This window comes from Thunnus albacares, chromosome 17, assembly GCF_914725855.1.
Source record: "Thunnus albacares chromosome 17, fThuAlb1.1, whole genome shotgun sequence".
Taxonomy (NCBI): Eukaryota; Metazoa; Chordata; class Actinopteri; order Scombriformes; family Scombridae; genus Thunnus; species Thunnus albacares.
This window is the reverse complement of record NC_058122.1, coordinates 13,362,474-13,390,391: the sequence shown is the minus strand read 5'-3', so window position 1 is coordinate 13,390,391 and position 27,918 is coordinate 13,362,474. Positions and strand designations below refer to the sequence as shown.

Below are 27,918 nucleotides of genomic sequence, written 5' to 3'. Positions count from 1 at the left end.
GTTCCAGTAAATCTCGCGTAGTTAGCGCAATGTGTGTTGAACGGAAGCCGCCATAGGTCAATTTCAATCGGCGTGCTCATTTGAACAGGAGGAACCGCTACGAGGCACGGAGGAAGAGCGGCCCAGTACTAATAATTCAACTTTCAAGTCAATATTGTACGTACAGTATTGTAAGGTTTGTACTTTGACACAACATTTTAGATACATTAGACTGCCTCATCGGGTAAGATGTTCCGATAAAGACGAACGTCAAAGGAAGTGTCCGTTATGTAGCATTAGCTCGGCTAGTAGCATTAGCCTCGTCAGTTCAACACGGTGCTCAGGCGGCTTAGTGGCTAAAACGTGCTCATCAAGTTTGTACCGATTTATTAGCGAACAACGTCGAGTTCACCGCGAAGCTTTACAAGCACACACATATGAAGGCTTTCCCTAAAAGGATAAGTTAGTTAAGAGCTTACTTGTGGGGAAGCTGAAGGTGGTATTGGTGTCTCTTCATGCCGGGCACATTGTGAGGACCCCGCCGACAAGGCCCGAGCAAGAAGGGCAACTTCAGTAGCAGCAGGTCAGCAGTATACAGTTATCTGAAAAAGGGTCCATTATCGATCGCCCACTTGGGTAATCCATAATGGACGTTATGAAGGGAGTGAAATAAGCATTGCAGGTTAATGTAGCTGTGGTTAACTACACGGATTGCTGACTTGTAGCCGGACATAAGGCGGTCCTGCTACACAGTAAGCTAACTTTTATTTCCTGACAACTTTTCTCTCACTCTGACCAGCCCCAGCTGCACGCTACTCCCGCAGGTAAATCATGAGTCTCAAACCCGCGTGCAGTAATGTTACATAGTGATGTTGAAATATAAAACGAGAAATATTAAGACACAAAGCATTTCCGCAATTTAGTCCGACTGGCCGGGTGGGGGTGGGGAGTTGGGGTAGGATTAACTTGGAGCGGTTAAGCCGGGTCATAGAGATTTTAGCTCGCCTAATGTCCTCGTTTTTGTGCCGCAAGCCGATTTCTAATTACAATTTTAGGTGTTTGCCGGCTGGTACTCCGAGGACAACCGCTGCTGCGCATTTATGTTGCCTATCATAGTTCTACCCCTTAGCCAACTCAAGCGGGCCTCTGTCCACATGTGCACCTTCATCTGTGAACGTGCTCTGTGCATAAACTCTGTCCTTTTGCACGTGGCCTTTGGAAATGATGCATCAAATACATCTGACTTCCAGTGATGGTGTTTGTATTCATACTGTCTGATCCAGAGACCACTTGTGTACCAATTTCTCCTTATCGATCTGTGTAAAATCAGAGTGCACTGGAGAACTCCTACTGGACTGTAACATGTAGATTAACTTGTGTGTTTATCTGTGTGTTTCTCAGGATGGAGTGGCAGCCAGATGAGCAGGGACTTCAGCAAGTCCTCCAACTGCTCAAGGACTCACAGTCGCCCAACACAGTCACGCAGAGAGCTGTCCAACAAGTATCCTACCACAGTGTAACTTGAGGGTGTTCAGAGTAAAGCTAGTCAATGTTAAATGACTTCATTGTGGGTTTATAATGAAATTTATGATTTTTATGCTAGTGCCCAAGCACAATGTGATTTAGATCCTTGTCCTGTTTAGTTATTACTACTGCCACATGTTCACATTGGAAGTTGCCAGTGGTTTTTTTTCCATGTGTTGAGAAGTGGCAGAAGTGGGCAGTTGTTCATGTGCTGGTAGCAAGCTCTGATATCAGACTTAAGTCAGCTGCAAAGCTGGAGAAAAGGGGAAAAAGCTTTTTTTTTTTAAAAAATATACAATTGCAGATAAATGAGCTTTTATTGCAGACATTTAAATCTAGTACTCATGTTTAGCTGCATTTATGCATAGAATTGTTATAAACCAAAATCAGTTCTTAATATATGTATATCTTTTCCATATGTGGAAAAAAAAAAACTGGAATTCCACATAGAGGAAGATGTCATTCCGTATTTGTTGCTTAGTTTGCAAACTCAAAGTTAAATGGTCCTTAACTGCCGTGCTAGAAACTTGAACAGCTGAACCAGTTCCCTGACTTCAACAACTATCTCATCTTCGTCCTCACACGGCTCAAAACTGAAGGTGAGTAGTTAAATATGAGTGTTACTCCTCTTTCATCCATTATGACATGCAGTCATTTGATACACAATGACCAAAGTTCATCCTTAACTCCTCAAACACTTAAAACTTAAAGCAGTCACTGAGAGATGATGCTGGTTGTGATGAAGGACCTGCTGATACAGTTCAACAGTATTGATTGAGACAAACATTTGGATGTATAACTGAGTTGATCCAAACATATTTCCATTCATCTTGATAAGATGGCCAATGTGATAAACAGTGCATTTTAGTGTGCTAATATACATGGACATAACATACACTAACATATAAACATATACATGGAAAAATCATAACTATTTATAGGGATGTACCAATCTAATACATTGTAATGTATCAGTGCAGATACAGATTTGTATTAATTGGATTGAGTATTGACCAGAAGAGACTGATCAACATTACATACTTGTTACAAAATTGTAACAGTGACACATTATAATCCTTTTAGAAAAACATGATAAATACCTTGCTTTATTAATTGATCAGCCGTTTTCTCTCCCAACTTTCTCGCACCTTTTCCTCTTTTACTTTCATCTGCTCAGATGAGCCGACTCGCTCTCTGAGTGGTCTGATACTGAAGAACAATGTCAAAGCCCACTACCAGAACTTCCCCGCAACTGTTGCTGACTTCATCAAGCAGGAATGTCTCAACAACATCGGTGACCCCTCGCCGCTCATCCGTGCCACCATCGGTGAGTTTTTTTTTTTTGTGTGTGTCAGCGAGTGAGGCGAATGCTGTCCTCTGTCACCTGTGAGCTAGCTTCCACCCACACACCCAATACAACTACTCATCCCTTGCTGTCCAACTGTTACATGGAGATGATGCATAAATACACCTGACTTCCGATGAAGGTTTTTGTATTCATACTGTCTGATCCAGAGATGAATGTAAAAGCAACTACTCGTGGTCTCATTAATTGTTATTCCCTATCTGAAGCCCTCTGTTCTCCTCTCCCCAGGCATCCTGATCACTACTATTGCCTCCAAGGGAGAGCTACAGACATGGCCGGAGCTGCTGCCCCAGCTCTGCAACTTGCTCAACTCAGAAGACTACAACACCTGCGAGGTCTGCACTTACCATGCGCTGCCCTTATTCTCTTTCTTTCTTTCTTTTCTGTGCTGTTTAAAAACGGTGGCCACAACAACCAGATCGGTATCAGTCATTGGCCTTGAAATTTCATATTGGAGGATCTCTAATAAAAAGCTCTTGATTTTCTTTTTAGACTTTTTGGGTTGCATTTTATGCCTTTTTTATGGCTTGTTGACAGTGGAGAGATGGCAGGAAATGAGGGGATAGAGAGATGGAGAATGACGTGTAGCAAAAGTCCCGGCTAGACGTGAACCAAGGCTGCTCATAGTTAGTGGCTTGGTGCCCAAACCCTCAGTTTTCTTTAAAGCCGTATGAATTCATACATGTTTTCAGTTGCTCTGGCTGGTTAGTCCTCTGCTCAGGTTGAAGGTAGGCAGAGCTTTGTTTGGAATTAAACAAGGTCACTGGACTCCATGTGTCAACACAAATGACAAAGGTTGAATTTGTCCCATCCTTTCAGGGGCAATAAAGCTAACTGGAGTGGATGTGTTACAATATAGTGCTCTATTTTCACCTTCTGCCATTTTATTTCAGTGTTAGAATTCTGAGTGGGAAATATGTGAACTATATAGTTCCCTCAAATATTCCCACAGTTGGAAAAAATAGTGTCAATGGCTTGTACTCGACTTTCTGCTCACAAACCCACAATGCATACAGATACAAAAATTTGCATTGTTGCGAGTTATCAGCTGTGAGCAATGACAATTATTCAAAGTGCCCAAAATCTAAGTTAAGTGCTCACTATAGACTTAACTACTGAGTCTTTATTATTTATATAGGGAGCAGTGAGTAAACAAGGAAGTGATTTTGGACACAGCTGTAGTCTATGCACACCCGCACAGTCCTGAGAAGAGGTGTAATCACAAAATGAGGGGAAACAGTGTGTGAGTGTAACTGGCCTTTCAAACAGCAGTAGACATCCAATAATTTACACATATCTGCTTTTACATGTCATAATATGCATAAAATGTTATGCATATTATGACATGTAAAAGCAGGCATTAGCGTGTTATAATTTTTAAAATGATTTTTGTTCATGATAAATCTTTTCAGAGATTTAAGGTGACATGTTGACATAAAACTGGGAATGTAAATATTTTTCAAGCCTCACTTAGGAGAGCAGCAGTCCTCTTGACAGGCTGATTGTTTTCATTATGGAGTCAGTGATGTGTTTTTGTTCCAAATCACAGTGCAGGTGTAACTAATAAAATAAATTATTGCTCTATTTTAGATGTGCTGGTAAGCCAGCGTACACAATACAATATCTTGCATCTGACACACCTGAATGGAATACAACCATTATTTAAGTTTTATAGTCATCTGTATAGGAACCACTGGCATCTATGAAATTCTTAAACGAAGGCACTCTGGCTTAATGTTGATGCTGTCTCATTCTCTCCTCTGTGTCCCTGTATGTTTGCGTTTGATTTGACAGCCTCTCTGTGTGTGTCCGTGTCTCAGGGCTCGTTTGGAGCACTGCAGAAGATCTGCGAGGACTCATCCGAGCTGCTGGACAGCGACGCTTTGAACAGACCCCTCAACATCATGATACCTAAATTCCTTCAGTTCTTCAAGCACTGCAGCCCGAAGATCAGGTACAGGAGAGAACAAGACACATTTGTAACTGTCTGTCATCAACATCTGGGCGTGATGTATACCAACATCTGACTGACGATGAAGGTTGTTGTATTCATACTGTCTGATCCAGATATTCTGTCACTTTACCCCTCACACTAACGTACCACTTAATTTATGACTTACATTGATTGCTAAAAGGATTCAATAAAACATTTTCTCCTCACTATTATAAAGCTCTTAATAGGGCTGTAAGAACCATTTAAGTTTTTTTCTTGGTGCCACATTTTTTCATTTTTTAGTGGACTAATTTTGTTCATGTGTAACCTAAAATAAAAATTGTATAATTATCTTTTGAAATGTTAAAGTAAAACGTGGGATAAAACCAAATGTTGCTGTTTTTATAGGTTGTTAAATAGAGACATTCTGCTTTTAACCACTCTTTCATTGCTACCGTTGCTTTGCCTTAATCAGTCCTCTTGTTGTCCCCGCAGGTCTCATGCCATAGCCTGTGTGAACCAGTTCATCATCGGCAGAGCCCAGGCTCTAATGGACAACATCGACACCTTCATAGAGGTGAGCTTGTGTGTTTTGAATACTGAAGTAAATTGGTTGTCTTGCTGTGTTTGAACATCACCAGACTAGACAAAGCCATGTTAGTCATTCCCTCGAATTTTTATTTGCCTTGTCAACCCACTGTCTGTTTCCTCATAATCCTCATTTTTCACCTAACTTACAGTTCATATCTTATTCTCCTCTCCCCGACTAGAGCCTATTTGCACTGGCAGCAGATGAGGACTCTGAAGTCCGAAAGAATGTGTGCCGAGCCCTGGTCATGCTACTGGAGGTCCGCATCGACCGCCTCATCCCCCACATGCACAGCATCATCCAGGTAAGTGCTGGACCAACCAGCTGTGTCTCTGCTTTAAGAACACATCGTTCCTGTATGTCAAAGTAATCAGATGTGTGAGAACTATCAGCCTTTCAACTCAGAATTATCGAGACTTTTAAGTCCATCTTGCATCTGGACATGATGAAAAACCCAGCTCATTGATTCACAATGATACCTAAAGTTCCTATTCTTTCTGATCCAGATTTGTCAAGACTTTGTGGTAGACTGTTGCGCAATAGCAGCGTTTTTCTCTCGGTTTTCGAACCATTAGATGTTGTGTCAGCTCACACTCGGCTGCTCTCAGTCTCATACTGTATCATCTCCTGCAGTACATGCTGCAGCGGACCCAGGACCCGGATGAGAACGTGGCTCTGGAGGCCTGTGAGTTTTGGCTGACTCTAGCAGAGCAACCCATCTGCAAGGAGATGCTGTCCGGACACCTGGTGCAGTGAGTACAATGCAGTGAATACAGAATCAACTCATTGTCATCAACTACGTGATGTTATATTTGTTTACCGTTTTCACCAAGGAAGTCTTCTTCTTCCCTCCCTCTTAATATAGACTGATCCCTATCTTGGTGAATGGGATGAAGTATTCAGAGATTGACATCATACTATTGAAGGTGAGCTCTCTTTGTTCCTGTTACGTTTTTACATGTTTACTTCTATACCATCAGAAGGTATAGCCATTTGGCTGAATTTTTGAGCGTTCTTATTAGGGCTGTAGTCTGCTGGTCGACCGGTCGATTAGTTGGTCGATGCGCTCTCGTCCGACTAAATTCTCATTGGTCGAATAATCTCTGTGTTATTTTCATAAGGAGAGAAGTGCTACATCAACAGCTTTCCAGGATTAATCCATTATTTCCTGCGGCGGGAGGGACAGACTAACAAATTACCTGTGAAAACAGGGGTGTATTCAAAACACCCCCGTTGTTTTCACAACTTTGAACTTGCCCAACCTGATGGAGACTGCTGGGTCTAACTGGACTCAACGTTTACTGAATCTGTGTTTCTCCATAATAAAACAACGAGAACCCCCGCCAGGCCAAAAAAAAATATTTTTTAATATTTGATGTCACACAGAGAAATACCGAACAGAGAAATGTGTGACTGCCGAGTTTACTGTGCACTCTGCCTTGTGCACTCTGTCATGTCAAAGGCTATTAGAAGGTTAAATGCAGTTATACTTGCTGCAACTGGAGGACTGTCCTTCATGCCACAGCGAGATAACACCAAAAATAAATCCTGACATAACATCAAAAACTTAAGCTGTATTACAGCTAATATTACAGAATGACAATTTAGAACTGATAGTTTTTAAAAATTGTCTAAAAAAGTGATATAATGCTTCAGCTGGAGTTCAACTTGTGTGTGTGTGTGTGTGTGTGTGCGCAGGGAGATGTGGAGGAGGATGAGGCAGTTCCAGACAGCGATCAGGACATCAAGCCTCGTTTCCACAAGTCACGCACCGTCACCTTGCAGCACGAAGGAGGGGAGGGAGAGGAGGGTGAGGACATTGAAGAGGACGACGACGACGATGACGACACACTGTCTGACTGGAACCTGCGTAAGTGATGGAGAAAAGCACTTATAGAGACTCTCTCTGCAGGTTGTAACCAGCAGTTTTGGGATTTAAGAATAATTTTGTTATTTTTTGATGTAGGAAAGTGTTCAGCCGCAGCACTGGACGTGCTGGCCAACGTGTTCCGTGACGACCTGCTGCCCCACCTCCTGCCGCTCCTGAAAGGCCTGCTCTTCCACCCCGACTGGGTCATTAAGGAGTCCGGCATCCTGGTGTTGGGGGCCATAGCTGAGGGTAAGACTTAGAGAAGTAGAGTTCTCATAGAAGCTACAGATTAGTTAGAACGGATTTAAGTGTGTTGTATCTAATCCTGTTGTTGTAAACACACACGCTATGAGATTATTGAAATACAGCGTCCTGCTCATGCAAGTTTGCTGTAATGAGTCATCTGGACCGACCGCTGCATATCTCACTGACCCAGTCAAAACCTACTATAATAGCCTAATTGAATTAAATTGAGCAAATACTGCTTTTTCTAAAACCAGTCCACACATATGAACATGTATATCTAATCTTCAACAACGCAAGCATACAAATAATTAGATCTTATGGAATTACAATTTAAATCTCCCAGCAGTCCCAGTCGTCACTTCTTAGTTTTCCCCACTCCTTCAAGGCTGTTTCTGCATTATAGCAAACTTTCAGACAGCAAATGTGTATTTACTCAACACGTGCTTGACCTGTTTTGGACCCATTCATACAAGAGATACATGTTACCCTTTTCACTGTGAGCACAGACTTCAGTCTGCAGTGCGCTACCAAAAACTTCACAGATAAACCACAGAATTGCGCTGAATAACATCAATTAATTAGCGGATAAAATTGTTCAGTTTCACAACTCTGTCTATCCATCTGCACGATCTGCCTTTATTGCCCACGTGCATCTGCTTTCTGTTTCTCACACAGTCTTTTTTTTTTTTTTTTTTTTTCTCTCAAGTTGGTTCAATGACATCTAAACGTCTGTATCATTGAATTAATTTAGCAACACCAGGTCAGGGTTGGAGGCCCTTGAAGGGCAAGGTGCAGGTGGTAAATGTAACAATGTCAGGTGTACAAAGTGAATTCACTAGGTCTCTGCACATATCACATTAGATGGAACAATAGGAAACACAAAGTGCTTCATAGTAATAAAAACATGATGAAACATCGTCTTGTAATTGATCCTTTCATGCTGTCATTTTCTCTCCTCGCCTCAGGCTGCATGCAGGGTATGGTGCCCTACTTGCCGGAGCTTATCCCCCACCTCATCCAGTGTCTGTGCGACAAGAAGGCCCTGGTGCGCTCCATCGCCTGCTGGACCCTTAGTCGTTATGCACATTGGGTGGTCTCCCAGCCCCCCGACTCCTACCTTAAACCCCTCATGACAGAGCTTCTGAAACGCATCCTGGACGGCAACAAGAGGGTGCAGGAGGCGGCCTGCAGGTGAGCAACTTCCCACTCCTGTCCTCCTCATGTGGATATGATGAAACACCCAGCTCATTGAATAAGGATGATACACTTTGTTCCCATATTGTTGTCTGATCCACATCCTGCATTTATCATTCCTAGACTGGTAGAGCTGAGTATATAGATTTAAATACTGACATACCGTCTTTCTTCCATCTTTTGTTTTCTGTTAGTGCGTTTGCCACCCTGGAGGAGGAGGCATGTACAGAGCTGGTGCCCTACCTGAGCTTTATCTTGGACACGCTGGTCTTCGCCTTCGGGAAGTACCAGCACAAGAACCTCCTCATCCTCTATGACGCCATAGGAACTCTGGCAGACTCAGTGGGTCACCACCTGAATCAGCCTGTAAGTGCCTGTGAACTTTGTACATTCTTGATGCCTTTTTCTCTTATGTTTTCCCTCGATATGTCACATTCTCTTCTTTAAAAAAAAAAAAAAAAAGATTGCATTCACTGAAAACAAGCGCTAATTATCTGGATATGATGAAACACCCAGCTCATTGACAAACAATGATACATTTTGTTCCCAAGATATTTTCTGATCCAGATATGGCAGCTTTCATCCGCTCCAAACTCAGGTGGAGTGCAGTGTTTTCATTAGTTTTCTTTTATTTGAAAGGTTGTTTTTTTTGCCCCTAATGGAACTGTGGTGAATAAAATTATCTTTGCACACAATTAAGTTTAAATATGCAGGCAAAATTGACATTGTTCTGTATGTAAACCTTAAATCTTAATGTCTTTGCTGAAGAGTTAAAGTAAGGCAAACTCTGAGATCCTAAATTTCTATCGTTTCTCAGGAGTACATTCAGAAGTTGATGCCCCCCCTTATTGCCAAGTGGAACGAGCTGAAAGATGAAGACAAGGATCTGTTCCCGCTGCTGGAGGTGAGAAGTTCTCTATTAAAGCAACACTTGCACTACAGGAGGCTTTTATCCAGTTGAGCACAAATTTCTCTTTAAGCTTAAGACCAGTCATATTTGCTGTAAAGAGTTTCTGCTAAAAAAAAAAAAAAACAGATTAGGATTTTCAACAGCTTTCAGGTCATATATAGTGTGTGTTCACCCCAGACAACAAACATGCATGACTGCCTTTCTACAAGTCCTCATTTTGTCTTTCTTCCAGTGTCTGTCGTCAGTCGCCACTGCCCTCCAGAGCGGGTTTCTGCCTTACTGTGAGCCCGTCTATCAGCGCTGTGTCACACTAGTCCAGAAGACACTAGCTCAGGCTATGGTGAGGATACAAACATCTAACTAAAATGGAAAGAGTCTCTTTCTGTATATCTGATTTTTCTCAACCATTCATCTGATCAACTTCACACTTGGCGGGTGTATTGCTGAGGACCCAAGGAAGCACAGTTCGGAGTGTGAAGTTGTTTGGATGAGCGGTTCTTGAGAAAGCCGAGCAGTCAGCCTGTTCCGAATAGGCATGTTTTGAACAGGCACTGCACTAGTACAAATGAAACATGTTGTATATTAGGCGATCCTTTTGCAGAGGCACTGAAACTCGTCTGTCCTGTCTGTACAGATGTACAACCAGCATCCAGACCAGTATGAGGCTCCTGACAAGGATTTTATGATCGTGGCCCTGGATCTGCTCAGTGGCCTGGCTGAGGGTTTGGGGGGCCATGTGGAGCAGCTAGTAGCCCGCTCCAACATCATGACCCTGCTTTTCCAGTGCATGCAGGTATGCAGGAGTGTGAACCAACAAATGAACCAAACACGCATCGAGACAGTTTCTTTTGAACCCCGACACATTTACTGTGAAAGTACAACACTAAGATGTGTGGTTGTGTTGCAGGACACTATGCCTGAAGTGAGGCAAAGCTCCTTTGCTCTGCTGGGTGATCTAACAAAGGCCTGCTTCCTCCATGTTAAGCCCTGCATTGGTGAGTGTGCTAAATAACTGTCACAGTTGGATTGAATTACTTCACTGGTCCTCTACTATCTGGCTATCAGGGAACACACAGCACTGACTCACGGTGATACCTATTGTAGCCATAGATGCTCAGATATCTTCAATGAGAGGCTGTTATAGAGCAGCTTCACACCTCTGTGGTCCTTATGTGGATATGATGAAACACCCAGCTCATTGAATAACGATGATACACTTTGTTCCCATATTGTTGTCTGATCCACATCCTGCATTTATCATTCCTAGACTGGTAGAACTGAGCATATAGATTAAATGCTGATATACCATCTTTCTTTGAGACTGTTATAGATGGGAGATTGTTTTAAAAAAAGGTGTGTAAGTGATTTGAATGCTGCTCTACTCTACTGTATTGTAACCAGTGTGTGTTTTATGTCCTCCCTCCAGCTGAGTTTATGCCCATCCTGGGGCTCAACCTGAACCCAGAGTTTATCTCTGTGTGCAACAACGCCACCTGGGCCATCGGAGAGATTTCCATGCAAATGGGTGAGAAAGCAGGTTTCAGCTATTGTTGATGCCTTTTCTCTTATGTTTGCCCTTGGTCTGTCTCTTTCTCTTTTTTTTCTTTTTTTTAAATGGTTGCCTTCACTGAAAACAAGCGCTTATTATCTGGATATGATGAAACACCCAGCTCATTGACAAACAATGATACATTTTGTTCCCAAGATATTTTCTGATCCAGATACGGCAGCTTTCATTCGCTCCAAACTCAGGTTGAGTGCAGTGTTGGAAATTAACTTTTTCTTCCACCAGTCAAAGTGGCTGCTGAATTATAAATTTTTCCCAGCCACCGTTTTTTTAACAGCACTTTTGTGTGTATCTACCTTTTGTGTAACATTTGTCTTGCTTTGAAGAAAAAAGAAAACAAAAAAACACATTTCCCATTAAAAAGTATTAATTTAATATTTATTTACTTACCGTTATCCATTTTTAATTCGCTCGCTCAAACACATGTACACACACACACACTTATTGCAGCCATGTTCTCCGGAGCTGACTTTCCTTTTGCGATGCAGATCACCTCCTTTAGGCATTTTGAGCCTTTGTAGTGCTTGATATCCACCAGTTTTTAATTGTTGGTGCCCACAATAAAGCTGTTTTTTAGAGATGCACCGATGCCTCCTGAGTCTGCAGGTCTATATGCACGCGAACCTGTGTGTGTGATTCGTTGTGCCAACAGCACTACCTTTGGCTTTGCCTTTTGTCCTTAGTTGTGGTTCACATGGCAAACCTTTTCTTCTGTTTACTTCTGGTGAAACCGTTGTCGACAGTTTAAGACATGTACACATCTGTTTCAGATAGTTATATGTAATTAGGACTTTAAAAAAAAAAAAAAAAAAAATTTAAGTGTTTTCCCAAACCCCCTCTAGGCCAAAAAAAAAAGTTCTAATGCCAAAAATAACACCAAATATCCATTCATTGGGAAATCAATAGCATTTGGGAATATCTGCAGCGCTGTTCCAAAACGTGAGTCAACCTCTGTGTCGTTGCCTGGGAAACTCTTGGTAGCGCAGCTCCTTTAAGGAATAGGACAGTGCATAATGTTGAATGAGCAGCAGAAAAGTGACGCTGGCAGTAAATGTACAGTACTGGCTACAGTGTGTCAGTTAATAAATGCTGCAGCTTCTGTAACATTTATTAATTGACACCAGTCGCTGCCATCACTGCAGCCACCCCAGAGAAGTCAACCCAGGGGAAACACTTAAAGGTTATTTTTGTTGGTATTTTTTGCCTTTTATTGAATAGTGTGAAGTGAAGAAGCAGACAGGAATCATGGGGAGTGATACATGGGTATGACATGCAACAAAGGTACCTGGCTGGAATCGAACCAGGGATATTGCAGTTATGTTGCATGCACAGTAACCCTACCGGAGCGTTCCGCAATTAGGACTTTGGCAGTGTGATGTTTTGCCTTTCGGCTCTCCTAACATCTCTGCCATAAAATGGCATTGCACCCAAAACCCAACCTAGTTATGCCTGCACGTTGTTTGAACATGTGTGTTGGTGCATGTATGCCAGGCAAGCCAATGTGCGTGACCCAGGCGGCCCACTGACACTCTGTGTGATATCCTTACAGGAACAGGTGTCAAGCAGCAAACAGAGGATTGTCCAGGTGAGCGTAGGGGCACCAGCAGTCATCAAGACTGCAGTGCGAGAGTGCAAAATCAAATTAGATTTTCCTTTTTTTTAGAAGATTTTTCTTCATATCAACCCCTCAGAATCATCCAAAGGGTTGTACAGTTCACACTTCTGCAACACTTTGCCTGTGTTAATGCCTTTACAGTTGCAGACCTTGTCATGATGATGGCAGCTGTTACAAGATTTTAATTCATCTCCAAAAACATGGAAGTGTAGGTCTCTTGAAAACCCCAGATGAACAGAATGTTCCTCATTCTGCTGTCACAAGAAACTTGCAGTGTCCAGATCACTTTGTATTGGCGGCAACATACATCCTGTATATATTTAATACATGTGGAATTCACTGTGTCCTTCACGTTTCTCTTTTAACTGAAGGTTCGCTGGTCTCATGTGGCTGTTGTAAAGAGTAAATTTCATTAGTTTTAACACAACCAGATGATTCTACAAGCTGATATTTACCTCCAGTGCAGACAGCAGCTTTATTGTCATGTAACCATGTTGCCTGTCTGGCCTTTGACCACAGCAGTCAATACACAATTCATCAAGTCAAATCCAACAACTGAAGGCAAAGCGAAAAACAGTCCAGCAAGTCTGGAACTGAAATCAGATTCCTGCTGGTCAACAGCATTAACACTAAAAACTGAGACATCAACCTAATGTGAAGAATTTGCCAAAATTCTGTCCGTTTTATTGCAACAAGACATATTTTTGTGTTCACAAAAGGCTGTGTGTAGTATGCCAGTAAGACATTGTTTGCCATAAGACAAAATACTGCTTGCAGTCAAGTCGCCATAGTAACAGAGCCATGCTGCAGGTTGCTCATCTCCTCATACGGCTGATGGTGTGCTTGTTTTCTGCCGTGTGTGTGTCTCTAGGTGCAGAGATGCAGCCTTATGTGGGCATGGTTTTGCCACATCTGGTGGAGATCATCAACAGACCCAACACGCCCAAGACTCTGCTGGAAAACACAGGTACACACACGGTCACATGCACACAGCATGAGTTGAAGCATCTGCTGTTCAGAATGAAAGGTGGACAATGCTGATGGTCATGAAGGGGAGTTCAGGTAAACTGATGTTTTGTCTCCCTTTGTGCAGCCATTACGATTGGCAGACTCGGTTACGTGTGTCCTCAGGAAGTGGCACCACAGCTTCAGCATTTCATTAGACCATGGTGAGTACACATTATAATCTGGATATCATGAATTACTCAGCTTATTGATCTAACATGATTTTGTTGATCTTGAAATGAGAAAAGGAAAGGAAGCAGTGGGAAAGGAATTAGTTTAAACTAATTATAAATGCAAGAGGAAATAAATCATTTCAAGACCAGTAGAGACTGAAAGAACGTATAAACACTTTCCTCTTTTGTCTCATTGTATCTCTTCTCAGGTGCACGTCATTGAGGAATATCCGAGATAATGAGGAGAAGGACTCAGCCTTCCGTGGAATATGTGTGATGATCGGCGTCAACCCAGCAGGAGTGGTGCAGGTGAGATGATATGAGGATATTTTTAAAGTTGCAAGCTGTGATTTTTTTTTTTTTTTTTCTGTGCAGTGTTTTTCTACTCCAACCAACAATATGACATCTGGGTGTAGTCTGACTGCTGCAATTCCTGAAGTTTATGCTCTTATCCTCTCTCCCTTTTGTATCCATTGTTAACATGAGATCCAAGAACAATAAGTCTTATGTGGATAGGCTCTGAAGCTGAGTGTTTGTGTGATGAAGTAACAAGTCCTTTCTTTCCAGGACTTTATTTTCTTCTGTGATGCTGTGGCCTCCTGGGTCAACCCCAAAGATGACCTGAGAGACATGTTTTATAAGGTGAGTGGCTCATTTTAACAAAAGCAGTACTATATCACTGATCTGTTGTAGCACTGGCTCCCCACACTCTGTGATGATCACTTATCAGACATTCGAAATCTGATTATATGGTGCGGATGATATTTGAGTCTGAGAAGTGTGGTAGAGCTTGCTGTTTGAGGAGGGAGAGCAGAGACATTTTTACATTTCAGTGGATGTTGTTGCATTTTGTGTGTATTGAAGCGTTAACAACTACACAGCACCTTCATCCTCAAACCTACTTCCATTTTCATGAGAGTTTCGTTTTCTCTTCCTAGATCTTACATGGCTTCAAGGACCAGGTCGGGGAAGAGAACTGGCAGCAGTTCTCAGAGCAGTTCCCTCCTTTGTTGAAGGAGCGCCTGTCGGCGTGCTATGGCGTCTAACCCAACCTCCCCCTGGTCAACACAGGACACCGACCTGTTAGGTATGTTCAGCAAACATCCTGTCGTGACACACATACAACCTATGCCACTCCCTTTCTGGAAATGATGACACACCCAGCTCATTGATCAACAATGATACATTTTGTTCCCAAATTAATTTTCTGATCCAGAATCTCTCAGCATCAGTCACACCACCTGCATCCTTTTTGATCGCTGAATCAATTCTCACAGCTCTACATTTTCTAATTTTTCATATGTGATTTTTAAAACTTTTCTCCATTCTTCTGTTTTTTCTCCTCCCCTAGGTTAATGTAGGGAAGGGTTACTGGGGAACTCATTGCACTGCCCAGATCGTGGGGTGAAACAAGAGCTGGAGGGACGTGACTGGCCTTGACCCTCCACTCAGCGGATGGCCTCCTTTCCCCCCGCGCCCCTGTGTGTCTCTGTGAGGGAGGGTGGGAGGAGGGTGGTGGGTGTGGGAGGGTAAACTGGGGATATACATATACCTCTTGGATTAAACGCCTCACTAAATCCAACACACTCAAAAGTGACTTTCACCAACAGCACCGCAGGGATCCTAGTTAGGTGAGGGCAAACAGGGGCTGGCTTTGACCTCCCCCTCCTCGATTTGATTATTCTGTTAAGATAGATGACGGCTGGGAGGGGACGGGGTGGCAGATAGGTACATTTAAAAAAAGGAATTATCTGAACCAGCATAGGGTGCCACAGTCCCAAATACCACAATGCACGTAGTCAGTAGAATGACGCACATATGTAGATGTGTTTAAAACAGGCTCGTGTGACTTTAATATTACTTGTCACCTCCGGGCTTGACAGAGGCTAAACAAAAAAAAAAAACAAAACCATGAGACGCTTTTACTACGTAATAATGCAGGAAACGTGCACAAATCTTTTTGCACCTTTTACGGCAAAATTGCATCAACCATTTGGTGTGCATATACATGGGTCTTATTCTCTTTTCACATGTACATTAATCTGAATTTCATTTCCTTCCGTTTCCCTTGGTTGCTGAATTCCTCTTGAGTCATAGGTTTTCTTTTTTTTTTTCCCCCCCTCATTTGAGGCCAAAAAAAAAAAAAAAAAAAAAAAATGCAGTAGGTCTGTTCTCTAAGGTTTTCCCACCGCAGTACCAAGTTATTGCATGGCATATGATCACCTCTTAAGTGACGCATGTTTGAGTGAATATCTGTCTTGTTGCTCCAAAGTGCAAGTTGATTTTTCTCGTCCTCGGTATGGGGAGGTTGCCATAATTTGAAGCTGTCGGGTGCTCGGTTCTTTTCTCCTCCCATACATTCATACATATTGTGTAATCAATGTCCCTATAGTTAAATGGAGGTTGCGTATGAAGACCAGCTATAGGTAGGTTAATACAGGACTCCGCTGATTGTTTGGAGAATCACTCATCGCAACGAGAGTTCAAATACTGTAGGCAAGTTGATAAAACTTTTGCTGCTGCTGCTTCTTTTTTTTTTTTTTTTTTTTTTTTTTTTTTAAAGAGTATTTACAGAATGGACTTAATGAGAGCGATAAGACATCACCAAGAATGAATTGGTTCTTACTGATATAAATGCACTTTTTCTTTTGTAAGAAATTTAGAGTTTCAAATGTAAGACATACAGTGATAAATATGATCTTGAGATATCGTTTTTTTTTTTGATAAGTGATTTTAGGACTGTCAATGGCTTGCAAAAGTAAGCATAATGATAATGTTAAGCAATGGTAAAATGACTAGGTAAGACTTGAGGCCTCTTAACATAGTTAATTTCATAATGTAGCTCCTTCTAAAGTGGGTTGAATAGGATGTAAGTGGAGGGAAACATCATAATTACAGTATTTTGGATTCATGTCGCAGTTCCACTGTTTATCCATATCTGTGTTTGAGGATGTCCCCCAGAGCTTTTTTTGTTAAATAACCGCTGTCTGAGCCATCAAGGCTTCTCCTTGTCATGAACATTGCATGCTTTTCAATGAGTGTTGCTCCTTTTCTTTAGTCATTTTAAAACAGGTTCCCTTTGGAGGGATCTACCTTATAAGAGCTTTGTCAATGGCAATGCGACTCGCTGCTGGACTAATAAGGTACTATTCCAGCTCATGATCAAACTAGTGATTTGATGTTGCCAGTTGCCATGTATTCACCCGTTGATACTGTGTAGGATATGCCTGGAAATACACTGATTCAGAGTCCTAATAGTTCTCCCCCTGACACTGGTTATTTGAGAGAGTTGTGGTCTTTATCCATCTTTATCTTTTTAGTCATTGTCCATAGTGGACATAGTGGTAATGGAAGTGTGTACGGCTGTCAGCCTGTTTTACTATAAAGGTGTGTACGTGAGTACTGCTTAGATGTAATATTTGCACCAGCCCTACCCTAAGGTTATGTTCAGGGCATAGTTTGAGCCATGCCTGAGTCCATGTGGCCACAGCGAGTATCAACATTTGCCTGCCAGTTAACAACATCAGTTTGATCGTCAGACCAAGTGTGCTCAAAACTCTTAAGATGAAGACCTTCACTAATACTCAAATCTATTCCTGCTTGATTTAAAAAAAAAAAAAAAAAAAACAAACAAAAAAAAAACCATGTTCCTTCATATATGAGCTCACTTTTATGGATTATGTATTTTATAGAATAAGCATTATTTTCTCAACCTGTGTGACATGGAGTTTTTTGTAGCACAAATGTTACCAATGCGCATGTGTGGTGTTTTTTGGATCCCTGGCATCTTTTGTAAGCCGCTACACCCCCAGAAGGGTGAATACTAATGGCATCATCTTCATGTTTAACTGGTAGGCAAGCATTGAACATTCAGTGGCCGCTCATTGATCACAGGTTGGATGGACGGGCTCAGAGCAGCAGCCGGTGAATCATTCATTAATGTTTCACAAGGATGCATCTCTTGTGCCACAGAGAATGGGTAATAATTTGAGGCTTTACCACTCCTTGCCATGTTGTGATACACTAAGCTATATACAGAAGTAAATTTAAATGCAAGTTGTCCACAAGTTTTTTATTTTTTATTTTTATGCTCGTGAAAGTTTTGTTTTTATTTATTTATTTTGTTTTTTATTTTTTGTTTTATTTTTTTTTATTATTTTTTTGTGCCCCTGTGCACAAATTGTTTTGGACTTTAAAAGTTTTTTGTTTTTCTTTTTATTCTTTTAATTTAAAGAATTTTGTTTTCGTTGTTTTATAGCGGACCATTTGATTACGTCAAATTTGATGTTGTGGATGGACTGAAGGAGAGTCGGTGCTTGGTGCATACCTTAGGGAAGAATGCAGAAAACTAATTCATAACTTTGTTTCAATCTGATATCAAGGCTGGCAATTGAACTTGATGTAGTACCTTTTTTTTTGCTCAACTGTGGTGCAGGTGGGATGTTATCTGATGTATCCCTTTTTATTTAATTTTTGTGAATAGGGGAAAATAAAAGTTTTTTTCTATTAAGCTTTGAGTCTGCTGGATTTTCTTGTTTTTTGAGCGATCACTGATATATGTGGAGAGCTTGAGACTTGAAACTGAGACACATCTTCAATGTTCAAATAGCACTCACTCCTTGGTGAGCCTGGAGGGCATGTCACAGTCATTTAGCAAATGACAACATTTGAAAGCAACTCTACTCAAACCACAGACTGAAAAAGCAACAGATACTTAAACTGACTGACACCCAATGCACGCATTTGTCAGTATAAAAGTGTACTCCCCTTATTCCACATCCTGTGGAGTGAGTGAGGTATGTTAGTATTTAGCTTATATAACAAACTGTGTCTGGGACGTAATATCAACACAAGTTTCTCTTTGGTGCTCAACTGTCAAATAGTTAAGTAGACTTGAACTGTGGGTTTCCTCCTGGGCCATTTTTTTGTATCTCTATTTTTGCTTTCCCCCAGCCAAAAAAATGTTGTTTTTTTTTCTCTAACCCCCCAGTGGTTTTTAAGGACTCCACTTGTGGATCAAATGTTCCCAAATGGGGCTGCTTCTACCCTTTAAGAGCAACTAAAATAAATAGTTTTTTTGGTCTGCTACAGCATACCTGCTCTGTAAATCACTTGTCCTGTGTTCTCCTTTGAGAAAAAAATCAGAAACCAAAAGGGAGAAATTTTTAATTTTTTGATTTCATGATGGCCACCCTAATTCTTTCATTTATTCAATGATATACTGCTAACTTATCCATCTATGTCACTGGAGACATTATTTGATACAGCAAAACGAATAAGCATAAAGCAGTAAAGTGGCATTTGTTCATATAGGCAGAGCAGATGGTCACACTGAGCCTGATTGCATCCTGCTACACAACACAACAGCCACAGACTGACCAACCCACATTAGCTTTCCCTCTAGTCTCCCTCTAAACTAATTTAGGGTCAGTATGGAAATTACTGGGGTGGGGAGGGGGCTGAATTATTCATTATTCATATTTTCTTTTGACCTTCCTTGACATTGAAAAAAAAGATCTCAAATCAATGTATTTGTGACAAACATAACATGGCAACATGATTCTGAGTAGCATAAGCAGACATGTCTAATATGTCTAATTTGTTAAGTTATATTTGACATCATGTGTTTGACATGTAGTAGCCTATTGTGCAAAAGTTTTAGGCACTAAAAGTAAAGTGAGAATGCTTTGAAAAATAATGCCATGAATAGTTTTTATTTGTCAGTTAACTTCATACAAAGTTCAGTAAAGAAACCTAAATAAAATCAATATTTGGTGTGGCTACACTTTGCTTTTAAAACAGCACCAATTCTCCTCAGTACACCTGCACAAAGGTTTTCAAGGTACTTGGCAGGTAGGTTTTTCCTCCATCTTGGAGAAGTTGCCACAGGTCTTCTGTGGATTTGGGTGTCTCAGTTGCCTCTGTTTCTTTATGTAATCCTAGACTTACTCCATAATGTTGAGATCATAGCTCTGTGGGGGCCTTACTATCTGTTACAGGACTCCTTGTTCTTCTTGAGGATGAAGAGAACATCCTTAGAACAGTCAGGATTTTTTCATAACTGTCTGCATATCTTATTTTTCTTTTGTGATTAAAAGAATAAAAATAAATACTATGTTCCTTTGTACCTCATTTAACATTTAAGTTTAGCTATGTTTGATCCACCTTCATATACAGTATATATGTGACATTATTAGATTACTGTATCTGTAGTAAAATCAGCATTTGTAGCCTAATTTCAAAACCAGGCAGACAACAAGCTCCTATATAGAGCCTTAAGTGCAATTCATGGTACTGTTTATTGAAAATGGGACTTACATGCACTAAATATTTTAACCAGGGCATAACTGCTGATATATTGACCAAGTAAAGAGACAACACAGGTCAAATAATAAGAAAATATAACAATTTTGCCACCAAGGCTCCCATTAATCTATAAGGTAACTTTACATGTATTTATGGGCATGCAAGTTGTGTGGATTGGGACATTAATATTAACACAACTCAAACATTGCAAACAGAGCCTGAGCCTACTCTGATACTGCAGCAGTGGCTTTCTATATGCCCATACTCCACCCCCCTGCTCTAACGAAGGAATAACATTAGCAGATATGTATCTGTTAGTTATTTGGTAAAGAGTGCATAAACTGAGTAACACCCAAAGGACAGACGACCATCCTCCTGAGACTTATCAGCCAACTGGATCGGTAACGTTACAATCTACCTGCTCTACATAAATGAGACCAGAACAGTAAGTGTGCAGTGCGTTTCGAAATGTCATGTCAGCTTTTATAGGTCAACTGCAAATCTATAACTATGCCTTTTAATTGAGTTTATGATTTATATGATATTGTCATAGGGATTATGTCTTTGGTAGAAGGTAGTATATAAAAAATACTAAATGCAATGCATAGACTTAATAATAATAATCTTTTTTTTACAAATATGTTTCTTTTGAGTGGCTCTAGCAGGATTTCAAGTAATGCATTAAAATCAATGAAGTAATGGAGTTAGAGGGGGAAAATGATGTTACATGCTAAATCCTATTGGTGGAATCATCAAAAATAACCCAAAGAACAAGAGATATAACTGCACTTATATCATGATTTTAACGTTGAAAAACATCAAAACATCTGAGTGTAATGGTAAATGTTGTAGAGAGTCATCAAGTTACTCAGTAATATCCAATATACAACAATGTCTAATAAACAATACTAATACCATTCACCGAGTTTATAGGTTGTTGTGGTTGTTCCAGTCATTTAGAAAGGTGCATCCGGAGTGAAGACAGTGTAGACAGACAGTTGAGTGTGCCCGGGTGTGCCTTTGCCACCTAAATAATCTCAAACTGGCATACCCAGCATAATCATAAAAAAAACACAGCCAGACTGGGCTGTGCCCGCTCATTGGTGCATTTGAGCTCCTTGCCTGCTGAGTTGCTGACAGTGGGCCCACACCGACCTGACTGATGTGAATTTCTGACAGCCTGCTCAAGTGTTGTGAAGCCTCACACTTAACTAGAGTTTTACTTACACTTCCAGGGTTAATTAATATGTATTTTATACAATCAGTAGAGGAATTAACACAAAATTTTGATACCCCAACTATAACTAATAACACAGAAGCTATAGAATCACCAGATCCTTTTTATATCCATGAAGTCAGTGAGGCAAAAATTGCAGAAATTATTAAGAAATTATCAGATTCTAAGGCATAAGACATGTATAATTTGGATACTTGTTTCATTAAGAAATACAGCTCTATATTAATAAGACCTGTGACTCATCTTATCAACTTATCAGTTAGGACCAGCAAATTCCCAAATAACTGGAAAAAGGCAGTCATCACACCGGTCTTCAAAGCAGGGGATCATGATCTGATATGGAACTATCGCCATATTTCTATTCTTCCTGTCCTGTCAAAGGCAAAGGAAGGTTGTGGCAGCACAGCTGGCTGACCCCCTAGAGACCAATCACCTCCTTCATCCACAACAATTTGGTTTTAGACCAAAAAGTTCCACAGAAACTGCAAATTGTTATTTCATTGAAAATGTAAAGAGTTTTTTGTATGGGGGTTGTCTATATTCAATTTTTCAAAACAAGCAGTTGATTGGTTTGAGTCATATCTTCTAGAGAGCAGTGTGTGAAAGTTGACCAAGAAACAACAGAATGGGTATTCCTCAAGATTCGATCCTGGGTCTCCTGCTTTTCATTCTGTTTATAAATGACCTGCCTACAAGTTGCCCAGAGGCTAGCTGCCAGCTTTATGCAGATGATGCGGTCATATATACACCAGCCAAGTCACCTAGCAAGGCAGCAGAGATCCTGAATGCATACTTAGATGATGTCCATCAATGGCTGCAACATAATCATCTTGTCTTGAATTAAAAAACAGTTTCTATGTGTTTCTACCTTATAAAACAGGGCTCACTTGAAAATTTTGAAATCAAGATACAGAATGAAGAAATAGAGGTCAATGATTTCAGCTTTTTAGGAATAATCTTAGATCCACAACTCAAATTTGATAAACATGTACAGAAGATTTCAAAAGTAGTAAAGACCAACCGTAATTGTTTCAAATTAATCAGGCACTACATACCAACTCAGGCAGCTCAGTTATTTATGCACGCTATGATTTTCTCTCATTTTTCATATTGTATGGCAGCATGGACTCAAGCATCACCATCCACAATCAGACACCTCAAATCCTTATACAACCAGGCACTGAAAATAAAGGACAAAAAGCTTGTCTGGTGGCATCACTGTCACATACTGAAAAAATACAATCTACTTAGTTTTGAGAGCTTTACTCATTTTTGTTTTCTTAAATTAGTTTTCAAATGCATCAACAGTTTACCCCCTGTGCAAGACAAGACAAGACAGTACCAGAGTAACTAGAAGCATGGTGTATGGCAACTGTAAAATACCATATTGTAGATCTAAATTTGGACTATCAGCCTTCTCCATAAATGGCAGTCAACTCTGGAACAACTGAAATCAAATTAATTCCAGATATAAAATCTTTTACAACAAAAGTTAAGTGCTAGCTAAAAGCAAACCAGAGCTGTACCCATTTTTAGCTAATTCTATTGTATTGTTATTTTTTCTTTTTTCTTTCTTTCTCTTTCAAACTGTACATCACAATCAATGTATTTCAGTATGTGTATTTTATTGTACTTCCATATCTGTAGTGCACTGTGGTTTTATCATGATGAAAGCTGTGTATTTTAATTACACTGTATATGTAAAGTCCAACTAGGGACAAGAGTTGAAAATTAGCAATAGCTATAAACTCTCTGTGCAGCTCATCAGTTTCATGCTCTGTATTGGAACTATGTTAGTTTGCATCGTCCCTATCAAATTAAAAAACAAACAAACATTTATGACAGTGAAGAACAGTATATTATGGAGAACAATGCAGTAACTCTTATCATGTTCCCATTTTTTTCAGACAATATGGCAAACCATATCCATCCAATAACTGGGGACCTCTACAGAGACGCTGCCCCTATACCAGATGATATGCCAAAGGTCCGGGGCTATGACTTCAATCAGGGTGTGGACCACCGAGCCCTTCTGCAGTCGTACCTCACCACAGGCTTCCAGGCCACAAATTTTGGCAAGGCTATCCAGGAGATCAACAACATGGTGAGATGGGTGGTACACAGGGTGCACTTCAACAAATGAGCACGTTCCAATTTTTAGTCTTTGCAAAAATGTATTATTACCTTTGATGCTGAAGGTGTGATAGGGTCTAAAGGCATTTACATACAAACAGCTGGATTAATGATTGTTGAGAATAAATGAATGAACATTAATGCATCCCACATCCACAGATAAAGAAGCGTCAACAACCGGTGAAGGCAGTGAATGGGATTGTTATGGAGGACCCATCAACCTGCCCCTGCCTCATGAGCTGCACCATCTTCCTCGGTTATACCTCGAACCTCATCAGCTGTGGACTCAGGGAGAGTATCCGCTACCTCGCAGAACACAGAATGGTATAACTTTATTCCAATACATTCACTGTAAAATATGGTGATAATCATATCAGTATTTAATATGATCTCTCTCTCTTGCCACTTGTGGCTGTATTGTTACACGTTAGGTGCTATCTTGTCCACAAATTAACATTACACATTACATTTGTTCAAATACAATATCCTGTATTTATTTGTCTATACAGGTGGATGTCTTGGTGACCACAGCTGGAGGTATAGAGGAGGATCTGATTAAGTGTTTGGGCCCCATTTACATCGGAGACTTTACCCTGCCTGGCAAAGATTTGTATAAAAAAGGTCTCAACAGGTTAGACAACATGTTAGAGTAGTAGAACATGCCTCAGAACTGGAAATATCTTATGTAAATTTAGAAAAGAATATTTGAAATTAGTCGACAAACATTGCCATCTGTCTTAGATGGATGCTGCTTGTGAGGCAAAAAAAAGTTAACATTAAAATTAATGTGACTCACTGCCAGCATTATTTTGAGGAGCACTCAGTTCAGTGTCACTTTGGCTGCAGGAATGGAAACACTCTGATGCCTGATGAAAACTACGCCAAATTTGATGAATGGATAATGCCAATCTTGAAGCAGATGCTGCTGGAGCAGAACACTCAGGTGTGTGGACTTAACCTTGAACACCTGTTTGTCTGTTTAAACTATTAAATCAAGTAATACCTTATTTTGATACTTATATCAAAACCCCCTTCAAATCAAATACAAAGCATATTATGAAGGTGTAATTTCAATTGTGGTTCTATTCATCGCTACAGTTGAGATGTAGAGATTATCGTAGTTTTATTTTTCTTCGATGCCTCTTCACTCAGGGCGTTCGCTGGACACCATCTAAAGTGATCCATCGTCTGGGCAAAGAGATCAACAACCCTGAATCTGTCTACTACTGGGCCTACAAGGTGAGTCCTGGTATGCATCACAGTAGTGTTCTAGGAACAGCTGGAAACAGTATAGCTTTTTCACGGTCCTGCCAACTGTTGACTCTCACAGAAATAAAGAGACTATTTCCTAAAGCTAGACCTAAAATTCTTTATTCTTTTTGACTGCTTATTGGCATCCTGCAGCTAATGCTAGCTCTGCCATACACTAAACTCTGTATATGAATGGCTAATCCACTCATTTGGTGCACACTTCTCTAACTTTCTTAACCTGGCAGTGAGCTGATTACAACTCAAGTGCTTTATCTAGTCCCACACAGAGTTAATGTGCAAATGTATTCTCTCTGCATCAGCCAACAAAACAATACCCCAGGAAAACAAAATTCAATTTTAATTAGGCCAGGTCCCAGACAGGTAATACTGGAAAATGATTTGTTGTTATGTGGATTAATTGGCACTAAGTCTTGCAGCTATAGTGGCCGCAGGCTACAACATATACTGAGTGCCTTGCTTGCCAACGAACAAGAGAGAATGCAGGCCTACCTGTACCCTGATGAGCTCCTCTCGTCTTCTTCTCGTCTGTCAATTCCTTCGACTGGGTGGTAGGAACGGATCCAGGTCCTCCAATCTGTCGCCAAACCAAGCACTGAGCTCAGTATTGGTTTCAGTTAATTTAGATTAACATATAAACTGAGACAGGAACTAAACCAAAGTGCTTCAGGTAGTATTCATTGTCCATTATGTTCTCAACAAGAGTTTGTCGCTATCAGCAGCATACCAACTTTCTTGTGTTTGTATTCTCTAGCCACTAGTGGGGATCATATTACTGTGTACTATGGCATATAGAGTTCTCTATTTTCTTTGTCTTGCATATTTTTTACCCAGGTAGTGAGGCTTATTTGTAGATTGGGACTGTCAATATGAGTAAGATTGAGTGTTCACAAGCCAAAACATATATGATTTGTGAACAGGCATGTGAACCTACAAACAGACTACGTTTTATTATACGAGATCCGAATAATGGTTGGTGTCTGTTTCAGAATAACATCCCAGTGTTCAGCCCTGCCCTGACAGACGGTGCTCTGGGAGATATGTTCTACCTTTTCTCAATTGAGAATCCTGGCTTGATTTTGGACATAATTGAAGGTAAAAGAGTCTTCATCGATGCTTTCTTAATTTGTCTTGCAGTGCTGTAAGTTGGTCATGCATATTGCATTTTATTTCAGACATTTCAAAGTTGAACAACCTCGTAGTGGCTGCTAACAGCACAGGGATGATCACGCTGGGAGGAGGTGTAGCCAAACACCACATATGCAACGCCAATTCCTGGGTCAGTATTTTGCATGTTGAGTTTGAGGTGTTCAGTGTTTCCCATATTTTGAGTTTATTTGGGTAGCTCAGCCAAAGAGATTTGTCCCTAGGACACAAACACACACACACACACACACACACACACACACACACACACACACACACACACACACACAAATACTGTATCAAGCTGTTTCCTTTGCTCAGTTTGCTGTTTTGATGCACCACTTTGTCTCCTTCCAGAGAGATGGCGCTAACTATGCAGTATATGTGAACACGGCGCAGGAGTTTGATGGTTGTGACTCTGGGGCCAGACCTGATGAGGCAGTGTCCTGGGGCAAGATCACAGCAGATGCTAAACCTGTGAAGGTATATATTATGTTATATTATGTTAATAGTGGAGGCAAGACTCTATTACGTTTTATTAAAAACAAATATCACAAGCACCATTTATGTCAATTAGGTTAGGTGCACTAAACCTTGTTCATTCATGATATATCTTCATCTTAATCAATAACAATCAAGCCTAATAAGAGGGATTGATATCCAACGATGTTTTGCTCTCTGATTTTTAATATACATCTTGTTCTGTCTTTCCAGGTGTTTGGAGATGCTACCATAATCTTCCCCTTATTAGTGGCAGAGACCTTTGCAGTTCATGCTAAGATGACTGCTGGCAAGAAAAAAGAATAAATAAAGGCCTCCTGAAATACCTTAACAGTCAGCATTTTTCTTGGTTATGTTTAATAACAAAAGCATAAAGAAAATCCTTTTGGTCCCTGTGACTTGATATTTTGCTGTCAATAATGCATGTTGACTGTCAAAAATTGTATACAAACTTTAAACTTGTATATATTATCAAAGCTTTTTGTTTTAATTTTACTTTTTAAAAATTGTATTTATTTAAAACAACAATAACAACAACAACAACAAACAACAAAAGGGGAACCAAAAAAGTGAGGGGGGACCTGGCTGCAGAGAAGATGGCAGATCTCAACCATGGAAGACCAGTGTCCTCCAAGGCAAATGTGGTTCTTTTTTGTGGTTTTCAAGACACATTAGTGACTCCAGCAGGTGGTGGTAATGCATCTTATGCTGGTTGCGATGAAATTCCAGATAGAAGTAGGTTTTTTGAGATCTGGTTTGATCCAGTTTATTTTGAATGTATTGTTAAGAGAGCTGAAGTCAATAAAATTTTGCCGATGACAACTGAAATGTTTCTATCATTCTTTGTGGATAAGGTTACTGACATAAGGTCTAAGATATTGCCTTCTTGTACCCCTAGGATTGACCGTCTGGTCGATGTTTCTCTTTTGAGCCAGATTAACACAATTTATTTGGAAGAAATCTCAGCCATTGTCTCCCAAAGACGTCCCTCATCTAGTCCTCTTGACATTGTTCCAACCTTTCTTTTTAAAGATGTTTTCAGCTGCTTAGGCCCAATCATACTCTCCGTTGTGAGTAGCTCCCTTAGCTATGGCTGTGTACATGATTACTTTAAATATGCTGTTATGCTGTTAGCCACTCGTAAAAAAGTCTTGACCCATTACTTCCCAGTAACTATAGACCTATATCCAAACTTCCTTTCATTTCCAAAGTCTTAGAGAAAACAGTTTGTAAGCAACTCCTACATGTCTTTGACAATAATGATATCTTTGATATGTTCCAGTCTGGTTTTTGTCTGAGGCACAGTACTGAAACTGCTCTTCTCAGGGTTTCAAATGATATCCTAATGTGTGCGG

General features: G+C 40.5%; 2 protein-coding genes and 2 non-coding genes across 7 annotated transcripts; all 4 read left to right on the top strand.

Moving 5' to 3' along the window:
- The first annotated feature begins 50 nt into the window (after positions 1 to 50).
- Positions 51 to 18,481, top strand: LOC122966647 (transportin-2-like). Of its 4 annotated transcripts, none has more exons than XM_044330908.1 (26): positions 51 to 156; positions 1,381 to 1,480; positions 2,027 to 2,102; positions 2,681 to 2,830; positions 3,098 to 3,204; positions 4,690 to 4,823; positions 5,298 to 5,379; positions 5,573 to 5,695; positions 6,025 to 6,143; positions 6,257 to 6,317; positions 7,090 to 7,261; positions 7,358 to 7,510; positions 8,473 to 8,698; positions 8,896 to 9,067; positions 9,519 to 9,605; positions 9,844 to 9,951; positions 10,246 to 10,404; positions 10,519 to 10,606; positions 11,038 to 11,136; positions 12,728 to 12,763; positions 13,665 to 13,760; positions 13,887 to 13,962; positions 14,181 to 14,280; positions 14,539 to 14,613; positions 14,910 to 15,058; positions 15,323 to 18,481. In XM_044330908.1, the coding sequence occupies exons 2-25, from the start codon at positions 1,382 to 1,384 to the stop codon at positions 15,015 to 15,017; spliced, it is 2,706 nt and encodes a 901-aa protein (XP_044186843.1). In that variant the 5' UTR covers positions 51 to 156; position 1,381; the 3' UTR covers positions 15,018 to 15,058; positions 15,323 to 18,481. The 4 variants fall into 4 exon arrangements, with proteins under 4 accessions (XP_044186843.1, XP_044186845.1, XP_044186846.1 ...); XM_044330911.1 differs by having other exon boundaries at positions 73 to 175; XM_044330909.1 differs by lacking the exon at positions 51 to 156 and adding an exon at positions 250 to 562.
- On the top strand, positions 1,195 to 1,262 carry LOC122967830. Its single transcript, XR_006398687.1, has one exon. It is a non-coding gene; the product is annotated as a small nucleolar RNA SNORD41 (small nucleolar RNA).
- Positions 2,952 to 3,018, top strand: LOC122967831. Its single transcript, XR_006398688.1, has one exon. It is a non-coding gene; the product is annotated as a small nucleolar RNA SNORD41 (small nucleolar RNA).
- A 1,857-nt stretch (positions 18,482 to 20,338) lies between the features above and the next one.
- LOC122967589 (deoxyhypusine synthase-like) lies at positions 20,339 to 27,391 on the top strand. Its single transcript, XM_044332305.1, has 10 exons — positions 20,339 to 20,722; positions 23,422 to 23,618; positions 23,807 to 23,971; positions 24,157 to 24,278; positions 24,494 to 24,590; positions 24,800 to 24,886; positions 25,906 to 26,011; positions 26,092 to 26,195; positions 26,420 to 26,545; positions 26,777 to 27,391. Exons 2-10 carry the CDS (start codon positions 23,427 to 23,429, stop codon positions 26,867 to 26,869), a joined length of 1,092 nt encoding a protein of 363 aa, XP_044188240.1. The 5' UTR covers positions 20,339 to 20,722; positions 23,422 to 23,426; the 3' UTR covers positions 26,870 to 27,391.
- Positions 27,392 to 27,918: the final 527 nt, after the last annotated feature.